Below are 26,072 nucleotides of genomic sequence, written 5' to 3' on the forward strand. Positions count from 1 at the left end.
TGTTCCAGTCGTGAGTGATAGCTCGAAGACTCGTCGAATGAGTTCAAGAAACCCGCTGATACCATCTGGACCCCGAGAACTAGAGAGTTTGCTGCAAGAATAGAAGCATTAGCGACGTATATTCGGTTGATGAAGCGTCCTAAAAAGGAGTGAGAGGCAGCGGCGACTTGTTGTGGTGTAAGACGCTCATCGAAAAACAACACGTAAAAATTTGCTGGAAAACAGCTGGAAGATTTCCTTAGCGTCATACAATATGGTAATCCGGACTCGTTTCGCAGCTCATTCATATAGATTTCAGTTGACGCTCGACGTTCCGTAGATGTGTGGAGAAGACTAGTCTGCTTTGCCGTTTGTATTCGTAATTAAGTTGAAAGTAGTGGTTTCGTAATGTTAGCGTCTAATCCTTCAAGTTTTTTAAATGCAGCTTCTTTGGCAGGGAGGTTGTTGATTGGTGCTAATTGTTCGTTTTGGTACATGCCGGTCAATAAGGTAATTAAAAATATTAGAAAACGTCTTCGTTGCATCGTTCATGTCGTCGTGGTTGAAATTTTCGTCACAGTTTATATTAAACAGCATGCCAATGATGCAGTCTGCGTTTTCAAAAACTTAGACGATGGAGTTAGTAACGTCTTCAAAGTTTACTCTCATGTTACCATCGAACACAAGATGTAATGGGGGAAGATGACGCACATGCAGGACTAAAGGAAACAGAGTTGTGGAACAATATGGAGCGTAATTCCAAGCACTTACAGAGCAGAGATCCAATGTAGGTCCAAGCACAAGCACAACACCATCCGACGTCTTATGGCTGTTGAGGGCGTTGTGATCACAGCGATATACATCAAATGCCGAACAAAACACCTGGTGAGACAGAGTACTGTTATCTAACCAAGTCTCGGTCAAGTCGACAACATCATAACAGCAGCCCCTAGTAGCTAACTAATGGCTGTCCGTTGATGAATTTAGGCCACCGACGTTCTGGTAGTAATACCAGATACTGTTGGAGGTCGGATCAGGTTCGGCTGGAGTGGCGTCGACAGTTCTAGTAGAAGAGAGCGCAGCAATGTTGTCTTTTGGAGCAGGTTGGGAGGTTCTTAAATCAGTACTACGAACGGAATCGGACGATCACTATCTCGACTGCGATGGGGGATTTGAGGCATCTCATATCAACTGCGATGTGTAGCGAAAGAGGTAGCTTGCGACGAGAGCTATATGATGAGCTAGAAGCGTGAAACGCATCAGCCGTTGTATTGTTGCAATTTAAATAAAAATACTTGCCAGGATGGACCGCTTGGAAGACTCTTTCTCACGCACACAGGATCGGGACGCTTGCTGAACACTGGCGACAAAGGCTCGATTGTGGCGGGGAGATACAGGGCTTCTATGGTACCAGCTGCGTTACGTCCCAATATACCTTCGACATCGACACTCCTTAACAATAATGGTGTAGCTATAGTGGCATTGATAATCGTTGCGAACTCTACGACAGGATCGTAGAAGGGCCAGGTTGAATTAGCGGATTACATGCTTCTTCTGAAAGCGGAGGGAAATCGGCCGACGGGCACCATATGTTCTGGGTACGGTTATCCTCAAATTGCCTAAACAGTATGCCTTGCGGCCATGTATCTGGATAAAGAGCTGCTGTGCGGTATTTTGGATGAGATCTGACTTTAAAGGATATAATGTTCAAAATACTAGTGTCTTTTCGGTTATTTTTTCGACCGTTTCCTTACTAACGCTGGGATGAAAGCGGGAAAGATATTACCAAAGCAACGGCGTTAGAAGTGTAACCGTAACAATGTTGCTATTAACCAGAGTTTACAACTTTCGCCTTCGTGAACAGAATGAGGCGATATTTCACCTACTGCGACCAGCAATAAAGAAGCAAACATACGATGTAACATTATTTGCTCTCCAACTTTTCTCGACAAGACAGCATTGGATCTCATCTTTTCGCGGTATAATATGAGATGATATTTTCTCGCCTAATGTAAAACTGCCGAATAACTAATGGTTTCGCAAAAATTCACAAAAATGAGTAGATACAGATCCTTAGAATGAAAATACTGCCATAATGTGGGGAAATAAATCCTATAGTGTAATATATTAATGGTTTTTCTTGAACTTAATTTATCACGAGGTTCGAAGCTGCGAAATTATCACGCTTCCATGCTGCATTGTCAGCAAGTTCTGGAAATTTCTTATGGTCAAAAGTTGGGTCTGTGCCTACTAAGGATGAAAACGCTGTGCGATAAACTTTCTCGTTTGGAAAGTTTTGCAAAGGACATTTAGTTTTATATGATTGGTGTATTTTAAGGGTGTTTTAAGGCCACTTGAAGATAGTTCCATAAAGCTGTATTATTCATAATTCTATCTTAATCCTATAACCAGTTTTAGAAACTCTTGAGCCCCTTTTTGAAACATCGTTCTTTAACCTTCTCAAAACTAAAAGATAATTTTAAGACTTTCTTGTTGACGTTTGTATCTCAGTATCTTAATACCTTAATACCTAAGTATACCAATGGAGAAGGTTTGAAATGTAACTAAATGATGAGTGAACAGCAAACTGGGTGATTGTAATTAAATAGTGTATCCAGATCTGTAGGTGTTGTACATATAGCGTGCATACATAAATCATCAATTTCTGTTGATAGCATGAAAGCTTACGCAATTATAAGATAGAAAAGCTGACTACTTATATTATTGATTCTCATTCGTATTGATTTTGGTAAATGAATGTCATATAATAGATAAATTATTTTTCTTCAACAGATTCTTTTCGATTACAAACAACCTCTATCTAACAAAACAGTTACATAGTGAATTGGAAAAAAGGATCTTGAAGAAGCCAACCATAAATCTATCAAAACCTATGGTAGGTTTATCATAGTTTAAGCAGATCTTGAAATCCTATATTTCGACAACACCTAACAGTTTTAAGAGAACCTTGGAAAATACTCTTGAGCACCTATTCAAATGTGGGCCCCTTTCGTCTTAAATGGCTGTTTTGAAGTAGTTTCGGTTTTAAGAAAGTTAATTCATTAAGATATCTTCAATATATGCTCATTTCCAAGGATAAAAGAAGTAATTTTCAAACGTTTTTTTTTATTTATTTATTTTATATTGTACTCTTTAAATGCAATGATGCAAGTTTTTCATGATAACCGCCTTGAATACGTTTAACAAAAAGGATTGCGTATCAAAATGCGGAAACAAATATTTTTTTCAATATCTAGACTATGTATCATAAAACTATGAAGGTTTGATCCGCGGCACTTTGAAACACTTAATAGGGTCACGGTTTTTCGTATTTATTGATTTTCTATATATATATATATAGGAAAAAAATTATGATTTTTCCTAAAGTTACATAATTTTACGAAGAAACTATAAAATTGTATAAATGTGGAAGATTATGACAATCGGTTAGATCCATTCAATTCTGAACATCAGGTTAATTGAACCTAAATCCCATAGGGAATACGTAAATTGTTTGCAAATTAAGCTGATCATCATGAAAACGAATTAAAAAAATTGTCCCATCCCGCATCACCCTAACATTTATGCTCTGTTTACGCTTTTTAAGCCTCCTCATACTAACCTTTGCCAAATCGAACATGGGCGCCTCTCGCTGAAGCATGTCACCTGTACCACGTTGAAAAAAACAGCTCCCAGCGTATTGGCGATTTCTGTAATGAAGTAACGAAAAACATGACAAGGTCAAAAGCAAAACTGGGCTAATCTAATACATATAATTTGGGACCCATTACATGACAGCGTAGTGTCGACTGCCCTCAGACTAAGGGCTTTTCAACAACATAGCACGGTAGGTATTTAACTGTTGTGTGAGAGAATGGGAGTATGATTGCATATGGCGGTGAAGAACTATGGAGAAAATTTTCAATAGGACAGAAGAAACATTGTGATCGTCTCCCGGTTTACATTCTCTTTCGATTTCCTTACTAAAATTCATTTCACTAATCTTCTAGTACACATCGAAAGACGATGGTTTTTATGCAGAGCTAGGGGTAAGTGTTACAGCGACCGTGTTGTAATAATACGAACTTTTGAAAATTTACCCTTGAATCATACCATAAAATGGATAAATCCATATCCGAAAACACGAAAAACTATGAATTCTAGTAAAATTATTAAAATAATCTTATGTAAAAATAAAAGCCTCTGTATGTTTTCTATTTCTTCCGCACATAACTACGTCCCTTGAACGTTTGCTCCTGAACTCTTTGCATGCTAGTCGAACTCATAGTCTTTCTACATGTACCAGAAATTGATTGGACTTTTAGGCCGACGCCGTCATAATCGAAAGAGAATGTAAACAAAGCTCATAAGACCATTTGAATAATCTTACAAGAATAGACATTCAAAGTCACACCTGTTTGAATACGCGATCACAGAATTTGGTAAGTATTTCTTGTGAGCAACCACAAAAGTGTGCTTTTATACATTGTATACCGACTCATCTAAATACTAAGCGCAAGTGGAAATAAACACTACAATCAAGCATAATCGATTTCAAGGATGTTTAGAGGCGAAAAGAAATAAATCAAACAAAAGATACAATTCCACTACCACAGCATTCCGTGGATGCCGAACGTGTGACCTCACAAGCATTTGCAGCTCGGCACTTCATTGAGCGGCAATTGATATTGAAACGATAAACAGTCTTGGGGGGTATACTGACCGGTGTTGAGATTTTGTAAACATCTTCTAAATCTTGCATCACAGTCGCAGTGTGATCTCGTGAAGGCACCTCGGTTACACAGGCTCCGGCGACATTCCCCCGGCAGTAGAACGTTCGGGCACATGTCATGCTCGCGGCAGCACCGGTCCTCGTCAGCGTATCGGCCCACGTCCGAGTAGTTGGTTGCTATGTTTCCTGCAAGTGTACAACAAACAAAGAACATAGAGTAGCAGCGGTAAAAAGTAGATAGGGTGATGAGCCGATTTTCGCCCTGTTTCTGTTATCACTATACCCATTTGTTTAAAGCAACGTCTGCCAACTTTGTTCAACTCAGTGGTTCAAACGGTAGTGTGATAATTGCCGCAATCGATTCGAGTTATCGTGGCACTCAAACAAAAGTATTTTACTATTCTCGGGCCAGTTTTGTTATTATATTGGTTCTTAGGAACAAAGTTAAATATATTCCATCGATTGTAGGCCGCGCAATTAATAAAAAAAAGTATGGCACCCTCTGTAATAGAGCCAAAACTAGCAGTTTACCCTAGATTTTTTGTTCACGCCACCGGATTAGCACCAATTTTGTACATTTTTAACACAACAAGTTGTTTCTGTTGTTAAACTAACAGGGACATATTAGGCGTCCTGAATGTATCATCTTTATACAATTGTGAACACCGACTACGTAGAAAACAAGTTGCTACATCATCCTTTGTCACACAATAGCTCAAACTAGCCTATGCTCATCTATCTATTATCTAAAATTGTGCGGAATGGCGTCCTTTCAAAAAGGCATATATCAATAGCATATTTCTTCAAACCCGATTTTTTCAACCTCTTTTATCGTCATATATCTTTTCATGCCATTACAAGATACCATTAAATACCGGTTCCGGGTGAGAACTTCCTCATATACAGTCGCCATGAGGGTAGGACGATGAATTTACAGTTGTAAATGTGGAACTTGTGAGAGTTTAGATAACATGAATCGGTGAAATATTCTTTATTAAAATAAACCTAAAGAATCAATACTACGTCTTCGAGATTATTTGAATAATCACGCAAACTAGAGAGTTAGGTTACCAACAGGGTAAGCCATTTATTTTTTTCATTTCCACCGTTTGTAATGTAAGCCGGTTAGATTAGTCCTATATACATGTCAAAAGTCTAATTCCATAGATGCCGGTTTGTAAAATCAACTGAATCATTTGTGAAAAATACTTTTCGCGTAATTTCGTTTAGCTTTTATATATAATTTGAGTGTTAAATAGTCAGGTATATATTGTCCGGAAATTTGCTGAAAATGAGGAGGTATTTAGCTTCAAAGTACAAAGTACATCCTTCAATCCTTCAAGAATCTCGCACTCTTGGTATATTCGTCTTTTTATCTTATTGTGAAATTGTCCATAAACGAGTTGAATTACACCAGGAAGCTACCAGTGCATTTAGCAATTTTGATTACAAAAATGTCAAATAATTTGGACCATGGAAATGCTTTACTGGTTTGGGACACAACGCTTATTCAGAATATTCATAAATGTTGAATTGAGCTCCTATTGCAAGAAATTCACGACTTACCAACATTTAGTCCTACCCTGGCATTACCCAAAAGTTTAACTACAAACCAGACCATCTCATCGACTAATAAATAGGTCGTAATTTAAATAATATATTAGTAAATTTGCACTCAGGTCGCAAACAGAATCGCAAATTTCCAAAAATAAACATGATGCTGATCAAGAGATATTTCGAAAGTTCAACTATCAATACATTGTATTAGGAGACCCGCTAAATCTAAGAAATTAGCTATAGTAAAACATGTTGAGCAGGTACTTTGAGATATTTATTTTCTCGTTTCAAAAGAGGACCCAGGACCCAGCAGCAACTAAAAGTCTAAATAGCAATTCTTGCGAGGTTATTACAAATACAAAGTAGTAGTTTTCATGAAATCGTGCTCTTAATGTTTTTATGATCAATCCATGTAAGAGCTGAATCTCATCAAAAAACCGTTTGAATCATTACAGCGCAATTAAAAATTAGTTTCTATTTCGCTACATTGCTCATAAAACTGAGAAATGCCAAAGAGTTCATGATAGTTAATTCAAGGACCAATGTCGCCACTCAGTCTAGTGCACAAAAAAAAACAGCCGACTGCATCAATTCTCATTTCAAAAATTCGCACAGCATCTTCTTACCTGGTCCGCACCATTTGGTACCCGGATAAATGAAGCCAAGGCCGCCTTGCAGTTCGCCCGAAATTCCACTAGCTTCGTTGCACACCTCCTCCAGGGCAATCACCGACTCACGAGGAACCTGTCTGACCTTCACTGCATCAAAGGACAACAGCATCCGCTGGATGTCGCCTCTTTCCACCAACAAAGATGCGTGCAGATGAGCATATAGGAAGACAACAACTCGATTATAAATGTCCGTTTCTGTTCAATAATTTCCAGTTATGTGACATTGGATTATCGGGTGAACGAACCGGTCATCGAACCAACTTCTGTCTTGTTCGAGCATAACACAACAAACGACTTTTTTCCTTTCGCCCGGAAGGCATTTTTTCGCTCGCTATGTTTTACCACCCAATGACCCAATGAACGAGAGTATGTTTTGAGCAGGTTTTTAAGGCAGTGAAGTTTCAAAGCCATTGCCACTGGTGTGTTTACTTACCGGTCGGAATGAACTTTGCAATATGGCGCACGGCTGCTCAACTCTACCATTCTTGTCATACGAAAATCAGCCACTAGAACTGAACTGCATACTGCGGTTGTTACGAGAAAAGAAAGCGCTGCGACTTTAAGAAGAGGTCGATCCATCTGGAAGGGAAGGTTTAATAGAATATTGCAAATTAAAATAATACCATAGAAATTTCAAAATACTACAAATATGTATGTAAACATATGGAGGGTCCAATAAAATCTGAATTATAACTATGCTTTTTATCTTTTGGTTTATTATGAATTTGTAATCATGAAAATTGATTCCTTCTTCGACGTAGAATCATTTGAACTTGAGTTCATAATTATCTACGTGACTTTCCTAAATAATTTTAATACTACATTGATATTTTTGGATTCCTAGAATATTCCGGACTCGTCACTAGAAATAAATGAGGCCACAGACTTTTTTTAGATCATCAGTTAGCTACACATGAAAATCCAAGCGCATAAATAAACATTGTAATAGGTTTTGAATCATTATTATTACACTGGTGGTACACCGTTCCATCATAAGATCCCGCTTTTTATGACTCTCTTCCGTTCTCAGATCTTAAGACAAACTCCGTTTTTACATAACTCATTTCGGTTAATTAACGGAGCCGCGGGCCTTTTATATATTTGCGATATGTAACCATTTGATTAGGGCTCAAAAGCCATTGAAGAGGAGGACAACGGGAAATTGAGATTTCTTGACATGATGCTAACCAGAAACCATGATCGCATCGAAAGAGTTTGGCTACCCAAACAAGCGGATGGTAGATATCTGGATTTCAATTCAGAGAGTCCCTATTCGCATAAATGCAACACGGCAATTGCACTCGTAGATCGAGCAGTTAAGCTCTCCGACTGTAAAAACCGACCAGCGGCAATCGAAACAGCCAAAAAGATATTGCGAATAAACCATTACCCCTACTGGTTTGTTCGCAAAATTCTGAAAGATCGGGTCCATAAACACTATAATGGCCTACAGCAGAATAAAGATGCGACTGCTGAAATAGCATATGTAGCTGTGCCATACGTCCCGGGACTCAGTGAAAAACTAGAGAAAATTCTGAGAAAACACGATACAAAACTTGCTTTCAAGCCAAAAGATAAAATAAAAAACAGAATTTTCTCCAAACTGAAAGACCCGATCCCACCAGGGAAACAGAAGAACGTGGTGTATTCGATTCCGTGTGGAACAGGCGATGGCAAAACGTATGTAGGACAAACGGGGAGAAGGCTGGAAACGAGAGTAGCGGAACACAAGAACGACGCGAAGAAAAAAGATGCGAGAACTGGTTTAGCCCAACACACATTGCAAGAAGGACACATCTTCGATTTCGACAACACCCGGATACTGGAACGAATCGAAAACCAGGAGAGCAGACTAACTGCAGAGATGTTTCACATCAAAATTCTCGGCGAGGAAAAAACGGTGAACCTACAAAGAGAATGTGGAACGTTCTGCACAACATACGACGGTCTGGTCACCAAGCTTCGACAGTGTTTGAATAGCGAGGAACGCAGACAGTCGAAGAGTGATCGCCCGCCTAGCGGTGGAGAGTGAACGAGAGTGAATGGAGATGCGTGATATAAGTTTATGTGAGTTAATTGTAAATTGTGTTTAATTTGTGAATGCTAGCTTTGTAATTTTTTGTGAACAAATTGATGTTAACGTTAATGCTAAATAAATGTTTGTAGGCGTCCGACGATGGCTGAAGAGCAGTAAGCCGAAACGTTACGTGTAGTAATGGGAAAATTTGAAGTTTTCATTTTCACCGAGAAAAGTCAACAAGTCCATGAAATAAATATGTTGCGGTGACCATAAAATCTTATATCTTATATCAAAAGCCAACTGTCAACATTAACTTTGGGGGGAAATTCCGGACGAACCGTTTATCGTCCAGCACCGCCGTTGATAGCAAACAAAAGAGAAAAGTTTTCTCTATCGTTGACTGCCACGCACCGTGCTTAAGTAATAAGAGTTTCCTCAGAATTTCTCCTCAAACAGTTTGAATTTTGACATGTGGCTTTTGAGCCTTAATCATATATTTGTCGAGAAATATTATTGAGGATCCGTCGGATCTCGTGCATGCAACATTCTATTGCACGTGGAAACCTTCTTTCGCAGTTGGGAAACATATGTCTATTCGGCTATTGGAACTTGGGGGTCAATTGCTGTTCTCATGTCGTTCACGTCAATTTTATCATCCCCAATGCTGTCTTGGTGCTTACGATCAAATGTTCTTTCTTGCCTCTTACACTTATGGATCACCAGTGTAAAGCCATCATTAACTTCCTCGCCGATGATACTGACAGTTGATTTTGGAGTGCTGGATGCTGCTTTTGCCGTTGTTATTATAGCCTGAATAGAGACCACAAATTTGGTAATCGTTTGTGTCTCAGTGTTATGTTTCATTCGCAAGAACACCGTTCTCACCACAAGAACACCTGAGATCAAATCTCACCTGATTGGTGTAACGGATTCTACTTCACCGTAGTGTGTGTTTTCTACAATTATCTCAGGGAGGTAGGCGATGACAGGTCATGTTGCCTTACCTCTATATTGTTATACACACGGAATTTTTTAACGCTACTGCTTTCATCCCGCGTTTTTGGTTGTTTGGCCAAACGAATCTTTCTGCTTGTGTTTTGGAGTGTTTAATGATATCAGTACTGCATTGTACACGTAATTATTCTGAAGATAAGCGAGTTCCGTACGCTTAAGCTTAATTTTCACCTTCAGATATATTCCACCTCGCGAAGACTTTCCATGGTACATATCACTAGTTTACAAGAAAAATGAAGCATCGAGAAAAAGTATTTTCTAACCTAATTTTGGGTCGCTGAACACGAAAACAATATTTATTTTTTGTTTTGTTTTGTTTAAAGAAGCGATTTTGAGATATTCTCAAAAAACTTGTTTTTGAGTAAGTTATTAATTAATATTTCGTGTGAAAATCATCCAAATATGTAATACAATCAATCAATATGCAGACTGAAAGGTGCCGAGATGCCTTTTCCAAAAACATATAATGTGTGTCGATCATATGTATTTAGTTTTTAGTTTTGCAAGCGACCCAAGTTAAAAAAAGTGAATTTTCGACCATTTTTAAAAGTCACTCATTTTTAATTGATTTTTTTTCAGCAAAGCAAATTTTTTTTCGGACATTCTAGAATTTAAAATGACAGGTAACGGGCGCACACGAAATTATTGCGACACATTCAACAGGGCATAACTTTTTTCCATTGGGTAAAAATCAACCAAATTTTGCACTTTTTCTCATTGATGTGTATTGTTTACATGCTGTCAAACTCGAAGTCGTGTTTTTCGATTCAACGAAAATGGAGGTGAACCAACGCGAGTCGAGAGAACAAATTCTTTCCAAACACCTGGAATTTCCTGACCTGTCGCACCGGCAGTTGGGAAAATGTTGAACATTCACCATTCAACCGTCTCCAAAGTGTTGAAGCGGTTCCAGGAGTGGTTGACGTTGGACCACGGCAAAGGAGCTGGGAGAAAACCGGGACCGGAGAACAAAAAGACGGAGGGAAAGGTAAGGCGGATGATTAAAGCAAATCCCAACGTCTCAAGCCGTGATTTGGCTAAAAAGATCGGCATGTCGCAGAGCGACGTCCAGAATGTAAAGAAGAGAGCTGGACTACATACATACAAGGTACAGAACTTCCCAAACCGCGATGAGCGGCAACAATCGACGGCTAAAACTCGGGCACGAAAGCTCTACGAGAAGATGCTGACAAAATATGGCTGCTGTGTGATGGACTACGAAACGTATTTAAAAGCCGATTTTAAGGAAATTCCAGGGTTGGAGTTTTTCACCGGCAAGAGCAAATTCTATGTGGACGACAAATTTAATAAGAAGAAAATGTCGAGGTTCGCCTCCAAATATCTCATTTGGCAGGCCATCTGCTCTTGCGGACTGAGGAGTGAGCCTTTCGTGACAAAGGGCACAGTAAATGGCGAGATCTACAAATCTGAGTGCCTCGAGAAACGCGTTTTGCCGTTCTTGCAGCAGCACGACGAAGCTCCGCTATTTTGGCCAGATTTGGCATCATGCCACATTCTAAAAGTGTCCTGGAGTGGTATGAGGCCAATTCTGTCCATTTTGTTCCAAAGGACATGAATCCGCCAAACTGACCGGAGCTGCGCCCTGTGGAGCAGTACTGGGCAATGATAAAGCGGGAACTTCGGAAGAGCAAGAAGACAGTCAAAGACGAGAAGGACATGTTAAGAAAATGGAAAAAAACTGAGAAACTGGTACCGGATGATACTGTAAAGACTTTGATGGAGGGCATCAAGCGAAAATTCGTTCAATTTTACACTCAAGGCTCCATCGATTAACTTTTCCTTTGATTTTTGAAGTAAATATATGTACCCTAAAATTTTGGTTTGATTTTAAACATTATAAGAAAATTGGCATGACATTTTCGGTGTCGCAATAATTTCGTGTTCGCCCTTTAATATGTTTACGTTAATTTTAAGCATAATATCACTAACAGAGAATGGAAAATGTTGATGCTAAATTAAAATTTTGTAATTTTAGTTGACCCTGCCTTGGTACGGCGGTTCAGACGGTGTAGCACTGGTCTCATATGCCAGTCGTCAAATATTCGAGCCCCTATTGTGAAAGGGCCTCAGTGGGATCGTAGCACTAAAAACCTGAGTTGATATGTGAAATTTGATTTTAATGCTGTTACAACCATGTCACTTTTTCTGGGTTCTTTCTTTAATTATAGCAATTCTGTGTGGCTGGCAGGACGGCAATGAATAAAGGTGACTTTCGTAAGCCCAAGTTTCATTTTGAATTTAGCTAATTGTTCCACATCGCGTAAACTCGCTGAATAGCTATCGTATTTAACAGCAGCTCCAATTCTTGCTTTTACTTTCCTCTCATCTCAATAATCACAACGTGAACAATAAAGCTATACTGCCGAAACATCACTGACAGGAGTGCTCAGAATTGATAAGTAAACAATATGATGTAATTTTGAATTCCAAAACGGCGTGGAATATCATTTTTTGCCATCATCTCGTCAACATACACTTTATGCGAAAACTACATATCAAACAGAATCTGGACACAGCAAATTTAAAATTCAGTTTGGACAAGGAAAAGTTTTTTTCAAATAACTTTGTTTTCTTAAAAGTGCCCAACAACCAATTTTTGACAGTAGGTAGGGAACATAATTACCTATCTTGGAACAAAATTTCATCCAAATCAAAAATGTTATATTTTGTAAATCGACTTTAAATTTTTAAAATCGATTTTTTTCGGTGCAGGAGTCAATGAAGAATTTTTTCAATATTTTTATTAAAAAATTTGATGTTGTAGGAGTATTTTTTTGTACGATTTGTCATTTTTAGACTATAGCCATTTGAAAAAAATTGATAAAAAAAAGTTTGGCCCTTTTCAAAAGACAGTCTAGATCATTTAAAAAAAAACAAAGTAGGCAAAGGGGTTTTTTGTGACAAAGTTTTCATGTACAGAAAGTTTCATTAAAATTTGAGAGGGTGCTGCCAACATTTGTTCGAGTTGGCGCGAAATTCGTCATTGTAGTATCCTGAAGAGAAATTTACTAAACGCCCACCAAAGTCTTTACTATGCATTCCAAACAGTGTCAATCAACAAGATCCGACATCTTCCAGTCAAATCGGGTTTGAAAATACTTCAGTTTTGGTTTATACATGATTCCCTGATCAAACTAATCTCAAAAGTAACGATTTAACGTACTCGCAACAAACCCTGGCTTCGAAGTCACACGTTACATATTTTTATGCGATTCCCCGATTCATGATCACCGAAAGCCTTATTCCTATAGCTCCTCCAAAACGATAGTTACGCACCTCGTGCTTACTTTCGAAATCTTACGAATGCATCCCAAGAATGAGTGAAGTTCGACTCGTTCATAGTTCAATTCCTTTCTAATCCGCAGATGTTCGGTGCATATCTGAAATAGTTTTAACCTGTCACTACTAGTGAGCGTCGGTCTATTTAATTTCCCCGATAGATAGCAAGACCCGGGTTTTCACTATCGTCTGGTGTCTAAGTTTTGCTCATTATCCATCGCACTTCGGTGGGAGCAAATGTGTCGGGTGGAAGCTGCAGTTATGTGTAATTTCGCTTTGGAGACAAGGCACGATCACTGTCGCCAATGCGATAATCATAAGTTCTTTCTGGGACATCATCATATCCCAGGAATAGTAAAAAGGTTTGTGCATTGCGCCGGAGTCTCAAAGCTTGCACGTTCGAGTCCTACCTCTGGGGGAAATTTTTTCACATAATTGGGTGATTAAATGAAGAATAAAATTCTGCTTTGATAATCCGATAGAGCTCATCTTTCTTAATATAACAATATGTATGTTCAATCTTCAAAACTTCAGAATGATTTTTAATAGATTTTGTTAAAAAAAATGTAAACACGTCTTCGTTTGACACTATCGATCTTCCTTAACAGTGAATTTTGCCACGTGAGGTAGCATTTTTACAGTTATCCCAGCATAAGGGTAGGGATCAAGATAGTTTAATGGAAGGTGTGATCGCTCGTAATAATTCAATTTTACAAAAAAATTGTAATTTAGCGTAAAAAAAGTGAAAAAAGCTCTATTACGTATCTGTAACGTCAGCTGCTTCGGAAAAAATCGAAAACAGGATATGGCTTAATGACCCAATTGCTTTCGCTTCACTCACCATTTCGATATGTTTTCCCCGTTGGATACCACCAACAAATCTACTGAAACATGTCATTTCTACAACTTTGTATCAAACACCTAATTCATAAATCTATCCGTAGGAAAAATTCTGCAAAACAAATAGGTTTAAGGAAATCGACAATTGATGCACTACCATGTGCTATTGGATGGATCCCCAATTTCAATTTACGTTTATCATCTTCATCTTCGTGGCCGAAAACTAGATTTTTTCGCATCATGAATGAATTTATTGCAGATTTTCTTGCTCTATCTTGGGCAAAGGCATTTTCCTTTATTGCACACGTGCTGTTAGCGGGGCTTTGTGCCCGAAATCTTCCAGTTTCTCGACCGAACATCGCTTTGGTTGGAATCTTTTCCGATATTTGCGCAATATGTCAATTTGGTGTATTTTAAGTCATTTTCACCAAAAAAATCCACTTTATATTGTCGTTTTTGGGAATTTATAAATTTACGTAGTGAAAAACCATAAATTTACTCAACTGAAACTCAAATAAAAAGTGAGGGGCAATTTGTATATATAAAATCAGTAATGTATATTTTGGTTACACAGTTTGGTCGAATGAAAGCATTTCTTACCAATAAAATGCTTTATATTTTTCATTTTTGTAAATTTTTATATTAAATTTTAAATAGTTGTAATATAAAGATGATTTTTGTTTCGCTGAAAATGATTATTTTTGTGTGTATTAACCATTCATCATTGAGGAAATTTAACCTCCAATTTGAACTAATGGATGTTTTCATTTTAGAATTTTTTGTGTGATGAATGGTAGCACAAAAAGTGTAAAGAAACTCAATGAACTAAACAACATATCGTCGCTGTTGTGCTATCTTATGACAAGCGCCATTTAGCATATTCCGAGAAAAACGATTTTTAAAGTTTGAGATTGAATAGCTTGAAACTTATAAATGGTATAAACAATTCAAAGAATACAATTGACGCTTCTATCTATTCTGTATTAATCTCTCAAATATTACGAAGATCGGTTGACTATGTTGCGAGTTTTTACTATAAATGTAAACAAAAGTCGCACTCACACGTGTCATAGGTGTGCATTGATGGCAAAATTTGTATGGCGTGTCATAATCGCGCATGGAAAATTTTTCATAGTAAAAATTCACCAATTATGAACTTTTATTCATATCTTTGGCTTAATTTGGTCTATAAACAATCTGTTAGATGCATCTTGAAGGAAATGAGTCAGGGAATCTGTAAAAATTTTTGGTTACAGTGTTGCCAAACATGCTATATTTCCAATTTAAAACTTAAACTGCTTTTTTCACACAATGCGTGTATTTTTGTTTTGAAAATTATTATACCATTGTGTATCTCGGATAGTTTTAAACATAAAAACATCTTATACATCAAGATATCTTGAGCCAATCCCCATACACAGTTAATTGAAGTAAAAAATTGAAAATTTCTCAGCACGTTTCTCGCTATATCTCAGTAAGCAAGTAGAATGTCAAAATTCTGAAAACGCCACTTTGTAGAGATTTTTTAGCCAAGTGATGTGGCATATCTAACTCAGTTTACCCCAAAATGGCGTTTGTCATAAGATAGCACAACAGCGACGATATAACAAAGCATTCTTGATATAATTTATAGAAATAAAACTTTGCCAATTTTTGATTTGTGCCAGTGGTTCCGGATGGAATTTTAATGCTATTATTTTCAAAATCCCGTTGGGGCATTATCACACGAAAAACTTTTTTTTGCGCGCCACTCTAATGTTTATATATATTATAATTGGTTCACACGTTTTCTTTTTATTGTCTTATTAAATACTTATCGCAAAGCTTTTCTCTTAAACATTCTTAGCACGCGACAGTCCGTTGGCTCCTTCAACGTCCATTCCTTATGGCCGTACAAAGCGACAGGGAATATCAGCGATTTTTATAAAACAACTTTCGGGTGCATCTGTAGATTATGATACATTACCTGCATAGGCAGACCATGCAGCTACAACACGATTTTTCATCTCGCGGCTGTCATATGTCACTGGTGTTCCAAGATATACACGCTTACCAGCCGTTACCTAATTTTGGGTAGAATCCTACCCAAAATGGACTAAAGTGCATCTCCTCACTTTTGGGTAACAAGCTTTGAACTTAAATTTTGGGTAGTGTGAGGACTACCCAAAGTTTGGGTTACAGATAACCCATGCGTTGGGTACAGAGCGGGTAACCCAAAGTTTAAGTAACGATGGAATAACCCAAAATTTGAGTAACGAGCGGATAACCCAACATTTGAGTACTGAGCGGATAACCCAAAATTTGAGTACTGAGCGGATAACCGAAAATTTGAGTACTGAGCAGATAACCCAAAATTTGAGTAAAGAGCGGATAACCCAAAGTTTGAGTACTGAGCGCATAACCCAACATTTATAACGAGCGGATAATCCAAAATTTCGGTAACGTTCGGGTAACCGAAAATTTAGGCTTATATGGAGGCTTGGCATTCGCACTAAGAACAACCATCAATATGGGTATCATTTGAAAAGTAGCCATTCGTAGAAGCTGTAAATTGATTATTAGCGCCATTTTGAAATCCAAGATGGCGGCTTCCGGTTACCATAAAACACTTGAAACTACCATAAATATGGGTGTCATTTGAAAGGTATTGATTAGTTGAAGGCGAAAATTGATGATTGGCGCCATTTTGAAATCCAAGATGGCGGTTTCCGGTTACCACAATACACTAAAAATCACCATCAATATGGGGGTCATTTGAAAGGTAGTAATTAGTAGAACATAAAAATCGATGATTGGTGCCATTTTGAAATCCAAGATGGCGGCTTCCGGTTACCACAAAACACTGAAAACCACCGTCAATATGATGGTCATTTGAAAGGTAGTAATTGTTAGAAGGCGAAAATTGATGATTGACGCCATTTTGAAATCCAAGATGGCGGCTTCCCGTTACCACAAAACACTGAAAACCATCATCAATACGGGTGTCATTTGAAAGGTAGTAATTAGTAGAAGATAAAAATCGATGATTGGTGCCATTTTGAAATCCAAGATGGCGGCTTCCGGTTACCACAAAACACTGAAAACCACCATCAATATGAGGGTCATTTGAAAGGTAGTAATTGTTAGAAGGCGAAAATTGATGATTGGCGCCATTTTGAAATCCAAGATGGCGGCTTCCTGTTACCATAAAACACTGAAAACCATCATCAATATGGGTGTCATTTGAAAGGTAGTAATTAGTAGAAGATAAAAATCGATGATTGGTGCCATTTTGAAATCCAAGATGGCGCCTTCCGGTTACCACAAAACACTGAAAACCACCATCAATATGAGGGTCATTTGAAAGATAGTAATTAGTAGAAAGTGAAAATTGATGATTGGCGTCATTTTGAAATCCAAGATGGCGGCTGGTAACAAAACACTTAAAACCACCATCAATATGGGTGGATACCCCTCAGGTTTAAGAACAATTATTCACTAGTGGTCTATCCCCCATACGCTTGCTCATATGTCAGTGGCGCCATAATTACAAATGTGGACACAGTCCCAACTACAAATATATTTGAAATGAATTAATCATCAACAAAAAACAAAAAAAATGAATGCACAATTAAAATACTTGTCTCTTAGACAGCCAGAATTCTATATTATATTCCAGCCGGTATGACTAAAGTCAAATGGAATTGTAGTGGCTCGGAGCTCGGGTAAGCTACAGTCTTGTTCAAATGTTCCGTATTGATCGATATATCTGAAGTCAATAACCGAGATGACGTTGTTTCACCGGTGTTGACTATTGGAAGCCTCAGTTTGACATGACATACGTTATACCACAACCGATCATCTTAACCATACCTGAAGTCACCACGCAGATGCGAGGTCATCTAACCGCAACCAAGGCCCATAGCAACAGGTGGAATATCGAAACAAGCCACGCGGCTCGCTACCAACGAGTTGACGATCCACGAGGCAGCACGTCGAAGCTACGTGAACGGAATCGAACGACAGCAAGGAGTGCAGAGGCAGCAGAAATAATCTATAAAATGTGGTAGAAATTAAATTAGTCTTATGGCGCTTTCGTTTTTTCTTGGTGCTACACCGGTGTAATGCAAAAAAAGAGATAAACTGATTACCCTCAGGTTTGAATGAGTGTAGCACCGACTACACTGGTGCGGTGCAGAGTCAAAAACGAAAACGCCATTAGTTTATCTTCCAGTGTATCCACAAGTAATAGTGAATAAATGTCGTTTCCACGCCCACGATAACAACTTATATTACATGCAAAATTGTTCTTATTTACTTACCAAATATTTTGAGGAGAAAAATTTCTTCAACTATTTAGCTAAAAGCAACAAACTGCAGAGCGAAAATACACATCTGTGATCTCTTAGAAAAAACAGGTGGTGGAGCAAATGCAGCAGCTGGTCGCTGTTTTCCGTTCGTTGGCAACAAAAAGTGCAACTCGATCATCATCTACAAAATGAAACGTGTCAGATTTTTAATGTTTAGTTTGTGTAATTTTGCAACATTTACCCTTTAGATAGATTTAATAGGTGTTTGAAACAAGACGACCTAAAATGCACGGAATAAATTCTTCGATGCCGCACGCATTAGTCTTTAGATTCGGAGTCACAGAACCGAATCAATTTTTCAACCCTGGGGGTAATGATGACAATGCTTTAAATATACGATTGGATTAATAGAATTAAATTACAGGACTAGATTAAAAATAATAAATATCCTTACATATCCAACTGCTCCGGACAACGATGCGAGGATACCAAAATTTGTTTATATTTCTTTAACCGTATCCAGGCCTGCGTTGATGATTTTCGTTTTCTCAAAACACTCAAAAGAAATATCAAACTGGGACGTCATCAAGCGGTAAGTGCGGTCAAATCTGAAGGGACATGAGCCACTAATTATAAAAGTATAAAATGTGCCACTATTTGCTATAACTTATTCGTACGATTTACGTTTTGCCTTTCTCAATAGAAAACTGCTCTGAAAACCGTCTTTTAAACGGAGACCCGGAGGCCCGAGTGACATATACCATTCGATTCAATCCGTCAATTCTGTGTGTGTATGTGACCACAATCTCACTCACTTTTCTCAGAGATGGCTGAACCGATTTTCATAAACTTAGTCTCAAATGAAAGATACAACATTCCTATAGGCTGCTATTGAGTTTATAATGGATCCGACTTCCGGTTCCGGAATTGCAGAGTGAAGAGTACGATTACGCAGACAATGTCGATTTTCAAAATTCTGTAATGTATAAAGGCGAAAACTTTTTCAAAATGGTGCCACATCTACTTAGATTTGTAGTACTAGGTCACTAACAGCCATTAAAAGTCTCTTTGGTCACATTGGCCACCATCGTCGGTTCCGGAAGCCCCGGCGGAAGTATCCAAATTCAGAATTACAGTCTCATTTGTTTCCCGGAGATTCGACCAAACTTGGTCTCAAATGAAAGGTGTTTTATCCCCGTAAATGGCTATTAAATTTCATCTCGATCCGATTTCCGATTCCAGAGTTATGGGTTGTGGGGTGCGGTCACTAAGCAAAATGTGTTTCAAATCGAATATTCTAGGGGAATTGACCATTAGAAGGTAGAAATTGAGCAGCTTCTAGCGCTGCGAGGGAAGCTCCTATCTTTATGAAAGAAAGATTTCGTGTTTCTTAACCTCACTTTTTTCAAGGAAAAATAGTTTTGAAACCCTGCATGCACTAGAAAAACTTTGGACATGAAAGGGTTAAAAGCAATAGATAGATGATTTGAAAAAAGGAAGAGCGTCAGTATGACGATTTCCATTTCACCGAATGCTAGTTTACGAAATGGATGATTCTAGAAACATAGTTATCGAAGTATTTAGAAATATAGGGAAGACCCAATATTATCAGCCACCGCCCGGTCTGCGTGGCAAGCAGAAAGTTAGCAAAAGTTGAACAAAGCGAAATTGATGCTGACAGAGTTTCTGCGAGCATTTTGCGCGATTTGTGCGAGAATTCTGGCAACGAATTCGCTCAAATGCAACAACCGTTTCTGACAGAAGCGGTTAAACCAACCGATGCTGCTCACTTTTATCCAGAATCGAGCCAGAAATGTACGGCCAAGATCTCTGTACGGTTCCTGCCACATCTTTGTCAGATGTTTTGTTCGATTCGTGCTAAATTCTACCAGGTAGGAATTGCCAGGATCTTTACACAGTTTATATCCGAGTTACGCCAGGGTTTAGCTCGGTTCCTGTCAAAATTTGCCAGAAAACGCGAGCGAAACCGAGTTCGTCCTAGCTCAACTAACGCGACAGGATTCGCGCAGAAATCTAACAGGGCTGCCAAACCAAGACTTCCAGAAATCTAGCAGAGCGGTCTCTGCCAGAAAATGTACTCACTGGGCGATATTGTCTGTGCCTGATTCAGTCTACCCCCGATTTTGTCAGTGTATTGACCCCATTCTGTCACCTCTCACATGAAAATTCGTTTGATGGGCTCTATCAAACAAACCAAGTCAATCGTCTTAGATTTCAAAATGGCGCCAATCGTCGATTTATGGCTTCTACTAATCAATACCTTTCAAATGACAACCATATTGATAATGGTTTTTGATGTTTTGTGGTAACCGGAAGCCGCCATCTTGGATTTCAAATGGCCTCAATCGTCAATTTTCGCCTTCTACTAATTACTACCTTTCCAATGACTTCCATATTAATGGTGATTTATGGTGTTTTGTGATAACCGAAAGCGGCCATCTTGGTTTTCCAAATGGAACCAATTTTCGCCTTCTAATAACTACCTTTCGAATGACACCCATATTGGTGGTGATTTTCAGTGTTTTGTGGCAACCGGAAGCCGCCATCTTTGATTTTGGAATGGCGCCAATCATTAATTTTTGCCTTCTACTGAACACTACCATTTAATTGACACCCATATTGATGATGGTTTTCAATGTTTTGTAGTAACCGGAAGCCGCCATAATTGAACTCAAAATGGCGCCAATTATCAATTTTTGCCATCTACTAATTACTACCTTTCAAATGACACCCATGCTGATTTTCGTTTTCAGTGTTTTGTGATAATTGGAATCCACCATCTTGGATTTTTAAATGGCTCCAACCATCATTTTTTGCCTTCTACTAAACACTACCTTTCAAATGACATCTATATTAACGCCATCTTGAATTTCAAAAAAACGCCTATCATCAATTTACGTCATTCGGAAACTTCCCAACTACTATTATCCAAAAGGAAATGTTACCCGAAAATTAAAAAAAAAATCTGAATGTAAACGCAACACTTTTTGGTTCTAATCACCTACATTTTTTAGGCGAGAATTTGTTCACTTTTTTCCATCTTACGGTGACCGTCGTCACTCAAAATGATTATTGGAATCGCTCTGCCAGGTGACTTCTGTCACCTTAGGTGACTATAGTCACCTAAGTGACTGCGGTGATCGCCTTTTCGCTCTCACCTCACCAAACTAGGTGAGGTGACGCGTCATAACGGTGAGAATACATTATTCTTTTTTTTTGTTTGAATTTTTACCTTTTTTCATTAAACCTTTAGTAACATTACCTTTGTTATTTTCAATCAATTTCGACCTTTTATCATTCAACATTTCGTCATATCTTTTAGAATTACCCCGTTTACTAAATTCACACCGCTTGAGGTTTTTGCCTGCTTTTGATCAATAGACTAATTTTAGAATTGTTGCAGCCTGGAACATTTGGTATATAATTGCCAAACTGTATCACGTTGTAGCTGCTATTGTTACTCATTACTTTAACCTGCGTGTGTCAGGAGCAACAAATGTCAATCTAATGGGCCCATCATATGTAAGAGCGAGAAAATATTTAATCACCGCTAGCCGCTGCCATTACCCTCTAGTAGTTATATTCTATTTTAACTCTAGCGATATGCATTTCAGACATTTCCAAAAAATATGAATCATCAACGTCCCATCATGAGTTCAATGTGTCTTTCGAGGTCCGATCGGGTTTCGGAATGATGCGGTGGCCGCTATTTGAATGATATGAGCAACTCAACATGAACCCACAATCAAAAAATTAACAACGTTTCAGTACTCACCGACTCATGTTTTAGATCCAGCGCTAATTGCTTTATCCTAACTTTCTAGGCTGAAATAAATTAATCATTAATTTTAATTGAAATTATTGCATTATGCATTATAATTACCATTCTTTTCCAGAGCCACTTCATGCAATTTTATTCACAACAATAACAATGGCTGTCAAAAACATTACCTACTACTTTGTTTGAAATGGGCTACCCAAAATATAAGTACAAAGCGATGAACTTGAATTTGAGTAGATATCATTATTCAATTCCTACCCAACACGAAGTTCACAGCGACCAACTCAAATTATGGGTAATCGCCATGTTCAAATTTCTACCTAATTTTGGGTTGCCCATGTATAAACTTCCCAGTGAGCAAATTTAACCCAAAAAATAGGTAACTTTGATTTTCAGTGTAGGATAACGTACACAGTTTCGCGCCATACCGCATTCATTTTCACCTCGGAAGCAACATCGTATTGTATAGTTAGTTCGATTCTCATAATTGCCTTTTCAAAAGAGCAATTCAATATAGCCGCGTTAAGAACCTACGCATTTTTGTAGAAAAGTTACCAAGTTCTATTGATAAATGCATTGAAAATATTGCAAGTCCAATACATTAGCAAGCCAGAAAATGCCCGATTCTTCATATTTAAGCGAGCACAAACCTTCAATGAAAACAGAGTAAGACTATTAATTAAACATGCGAAAAATATGTGCCTCGGCAGTTTCGGATTTGGCAAATTTAAAACAAACTGATTGCGAACTATGTATGTATTTTTCCAGGATCAACATGATCAATGTCTGAAATCCAACGAATATTGCGACTTATATTTTATTTAGAACTATATCATAGCTACTAAACTGGCACAAATTCGTTCTCATTTGAAAGAGGAGACCAATAAAATGTCACCTCACCTTCAGTCCGAGATTACCCCAGTTCATAATGTATCACTTCGGTTAGAATCACTTCGAAATGGATAGACTGACTAGACTGCAACAGACCAATAAAATTGGGTTTCCAGTCCACCCAATCTGTAAACCGTACATCTACGTGCTGCACGATTTGTGCGCATAGTGTGGCGAAATTTTTGCGCGTCAACCAACCATCCAATTGGTGGCGGAGTTCCGCGGCACAAAATACGCGATTCAAAAGAATGGAACTGTTGTAATAATAAATTCCATTTGTCCGAGTGTCATACCCGCAAACTAAATTATCCACTTGCTGGAGATGAATTCACAGCAACCTCCATGAATTGCGATCGCAAATCATGCTCGCTTTGAATGGCCCGAGGTTGCACGCTCATTTTGGCCACCCATTAAAGCTATATAGTAATTCGAAGAGGCGCACTGTGGAGTCTTCAAATAAAGCTGATACTCTCTTGATCTTGAAGTTTCTCAACAAACTAGAATACCGAGTTATTTGAGCAACATGCTTTTTTTTCGAATGCGGAAGTAGTAAACATTTGCTAGAACACAAACATTATTGAAATATCGTGATTATTCGTGGATTTAACACCGGTTCTAGTTTCGATTTATAAGTCAATGTCTGTAGCTGATTTAGCTCCTCGCGGTTATCTGGTGGGAAATGTCAATATTTACGAAAATTGTTTAATGGCAGTAAACATCCTGTAGATCCAAAATAGACAATATAGATAAAATTAGATGCTATTGCATGTTGGATAATTTCGGAACAATAACACATATTATTAATAATATGTGATATTGATTGATAAATACTTTAAGACTATGTTGAGCATGAGAAAAACAACATTTAGGTTTCCACTAATATTAAAAAATAAACATTCACACCAAATGCGCCAATCTGAAGCAAAAGGGAGATCTTAAACAATTTTTGTATAAATATACAGACAATCTTGCATAAGCTTAATATAATCATATTAATATATAGTCTATATAGCCCGTATAAAGCAGGACAGATGCTAAATAACTAAATTTTGCAATACAAACATCGATTAATTTTATAGAAAGTCTGTTGTCGTCTACAAGGACTCGATGCTTTAGCAGAACTGATCAGCTCATAAAATTGATGCAATTTCAATTTGTGATTTATCAAGATAGATAGATTTTTATATTCTTTCATAACTCTTTTTGGTGAATAATAATTAATATTCAGCGTATACAATGGTCGCAAGACTAACTAACCAAAAGATAAAAATAATTCTAAACATGAAATATGGGAGTCAGGACATGTTTGTCGGAATTACACATTAAGAAAAAATATATGGTAACACTTACCATACCAACTTGGCGACCACTATTCAAGTGGCTTTAGCATTAGGTGACATTAACTATAAGTCTACTATACCAGAGCTTTGTACCATTATATTAAGAATAAATTCGTATTGTAAGCACTGCAATGATAAATGCGATGCTCGGTGTAACATTATGTATAGTTGTGTTCACCTCGAACTGTTTGTTTGAGCTAGACCGGGAGAATAGAAAATTTTACCATAATAGCGAAGACTCCATATCAAGAAGACTGGCAACTCTGTCCAAAATCCGGAGACAGTAACAGCAACGCCACTTGCGGGTAAAGGTGGTACTTTCCATAGTGATGCACATACACATATACATTTTTACATAAAGCTTCCTCCCTTCTTCCAATAGAGGCGCTGTAACCTTTGTCGCTTCTCGTTTGTATGGGGGAAGGAAAGAGATATCAGTCTTCTTGATTTGGAGTCTTCGATAATAGTACAATTAATTACTTTGTTGTATGAATAACCATTGTACGTTGTAATTTTAATTGATTTTCTTAGCAAAGAGCGACAAGTCTGCCTTTGCCGTGAGACATACTGGTAGACTTGAGCGAGATTATATAACCAGACGGATGAGAAATGTGAATTTAAGTGAATTTCGACCAAAATTACTCAAGCGATCCTTAGTTTATTATCTTGATATACATTTATTACAATGATAATTGTCCATGGTGAAGCCACTACTTCTTTCGCCCTCACGTTAAATTTAAAGAAATCGAAAAAATATGATTTCAAAACGTCGAAGTCCGCATATCAATCAAAAACAAAGTACTTACTCTCCTGGAGCAATATTCAAGCAATCCCTTGATACTATATTTCTTTGCGGAACATAAACTTCTATTAAGTATCGTCGTACGCATGGCACGCTGGTCCCTGGATTTTCGAGGCCCCGAACTAAGGATGAACATAACATCATTCTGAGGGCTATATTCCAAAAAAAAGTTGCACTGAATTGATTTTATAACATATTAGCGTGTGGATAACAATGGATCGGTACCGTATCCCATGTGAACAAGGCGTTTAGAGATAATCAGACAACCAAGCGGAATGATGGTAGCGGTAAGAAATAAAGCATTGTATAACCAGGATGGTACTAAACCAATTCAAACGTCAATCCAACATTTGGATTCAAGTTTGAACAATATTTATACAATAACAATATTATATTTTTGCCATGAAATATTTCTATGAATATTCTTATATTTTGGGGTGTTCCCAATCAGAATATGTTTAATGAGGGTGTGGGGTAGAAAAGTTAGTTTTAACTGTTTAAAATCGGGTCAATTTTTTTTTTGCTAAACATAGTTAATCTAGTCACTCCATTTCCATACAATAATGCCACATTTGAATCCGATTTTCCTAAATTTTCATTTCGGAATGTTACAGAGTTACAGTGAATCTTAGGCACATCAAAAATGCGGTGTACATCATATCTAAAAATCTACTACTGTGTTTTAGGTTCGAGTAATTTCGATGTTTCGTTATGAAAGCATTTTTAAACGAACTATAGATAATCAAAAAGATATTGAAGATTTGTAGTTTCGAATGGAAAAAATGCTAATTATTGTTATTATTCAAAATTATTTTATGTCGGTCTCATTCCGCAC

At 37.8% G+C, this 26,072-nt stretch overlaps 1 protein-coding gene across 5 annotated transcripts in view; it reads right to left on the reverse strand.

Annotated features, from left to right (window-relative positions):
* The window catches only part of LOC131688501 (acidic phospholipase A2 PA4), a 62,117-nt gene that overhangs the window by 11,829 nt on the left and 24,216 nt on the right, over positions 1 to 26,072 (reverse strand). For 3 of the 5 annotated variants that reach the window (XM_058972791.1, XM_058972790.1, XM_058972793.1), the window contains 4 exons: positions 7,373 to 7,518; positions 6,895 to 7,064; positions 4,703 to 4,897; positions 3,602 to 3,689 (listed from right to left, as the gene is read on the reverse strand). In XM_058972791.1, the coding sequence (XP_058828774.1) occupies positions 3,602 to 3,689; positions 4,703 to 4,897; positions 6,895 to 7,064; positions 7,373 to 7,518 (599 nt within the window). Of the gene's footprint in view, positions 1 to 750; positions 3,690 to 4,702; positions 4,898 to 6,894; positions 7,065 to 7,372; positions 7,519 to 17,965; positions 17,985 to 26,072 lie in introns of those variants that run through there. The other 2 variants (XM_058972792.1, XM_058972794.1) reach the window with 2 other exon arrangements.

This window comes from Topomyia yanbarensis, chromosome 3 (assembly GCF_030247195.1).
Source record: "Topomyia yanbarensis strain Yona2022 chromosome 3, ASM3024719v1, whole genome shotgun sequence".
NCBI lineage: Eukaryota > Metazoa > Arthropoda > Insecta > Diptera > Culicidae > Topomyia > Topomyia yanbarensis.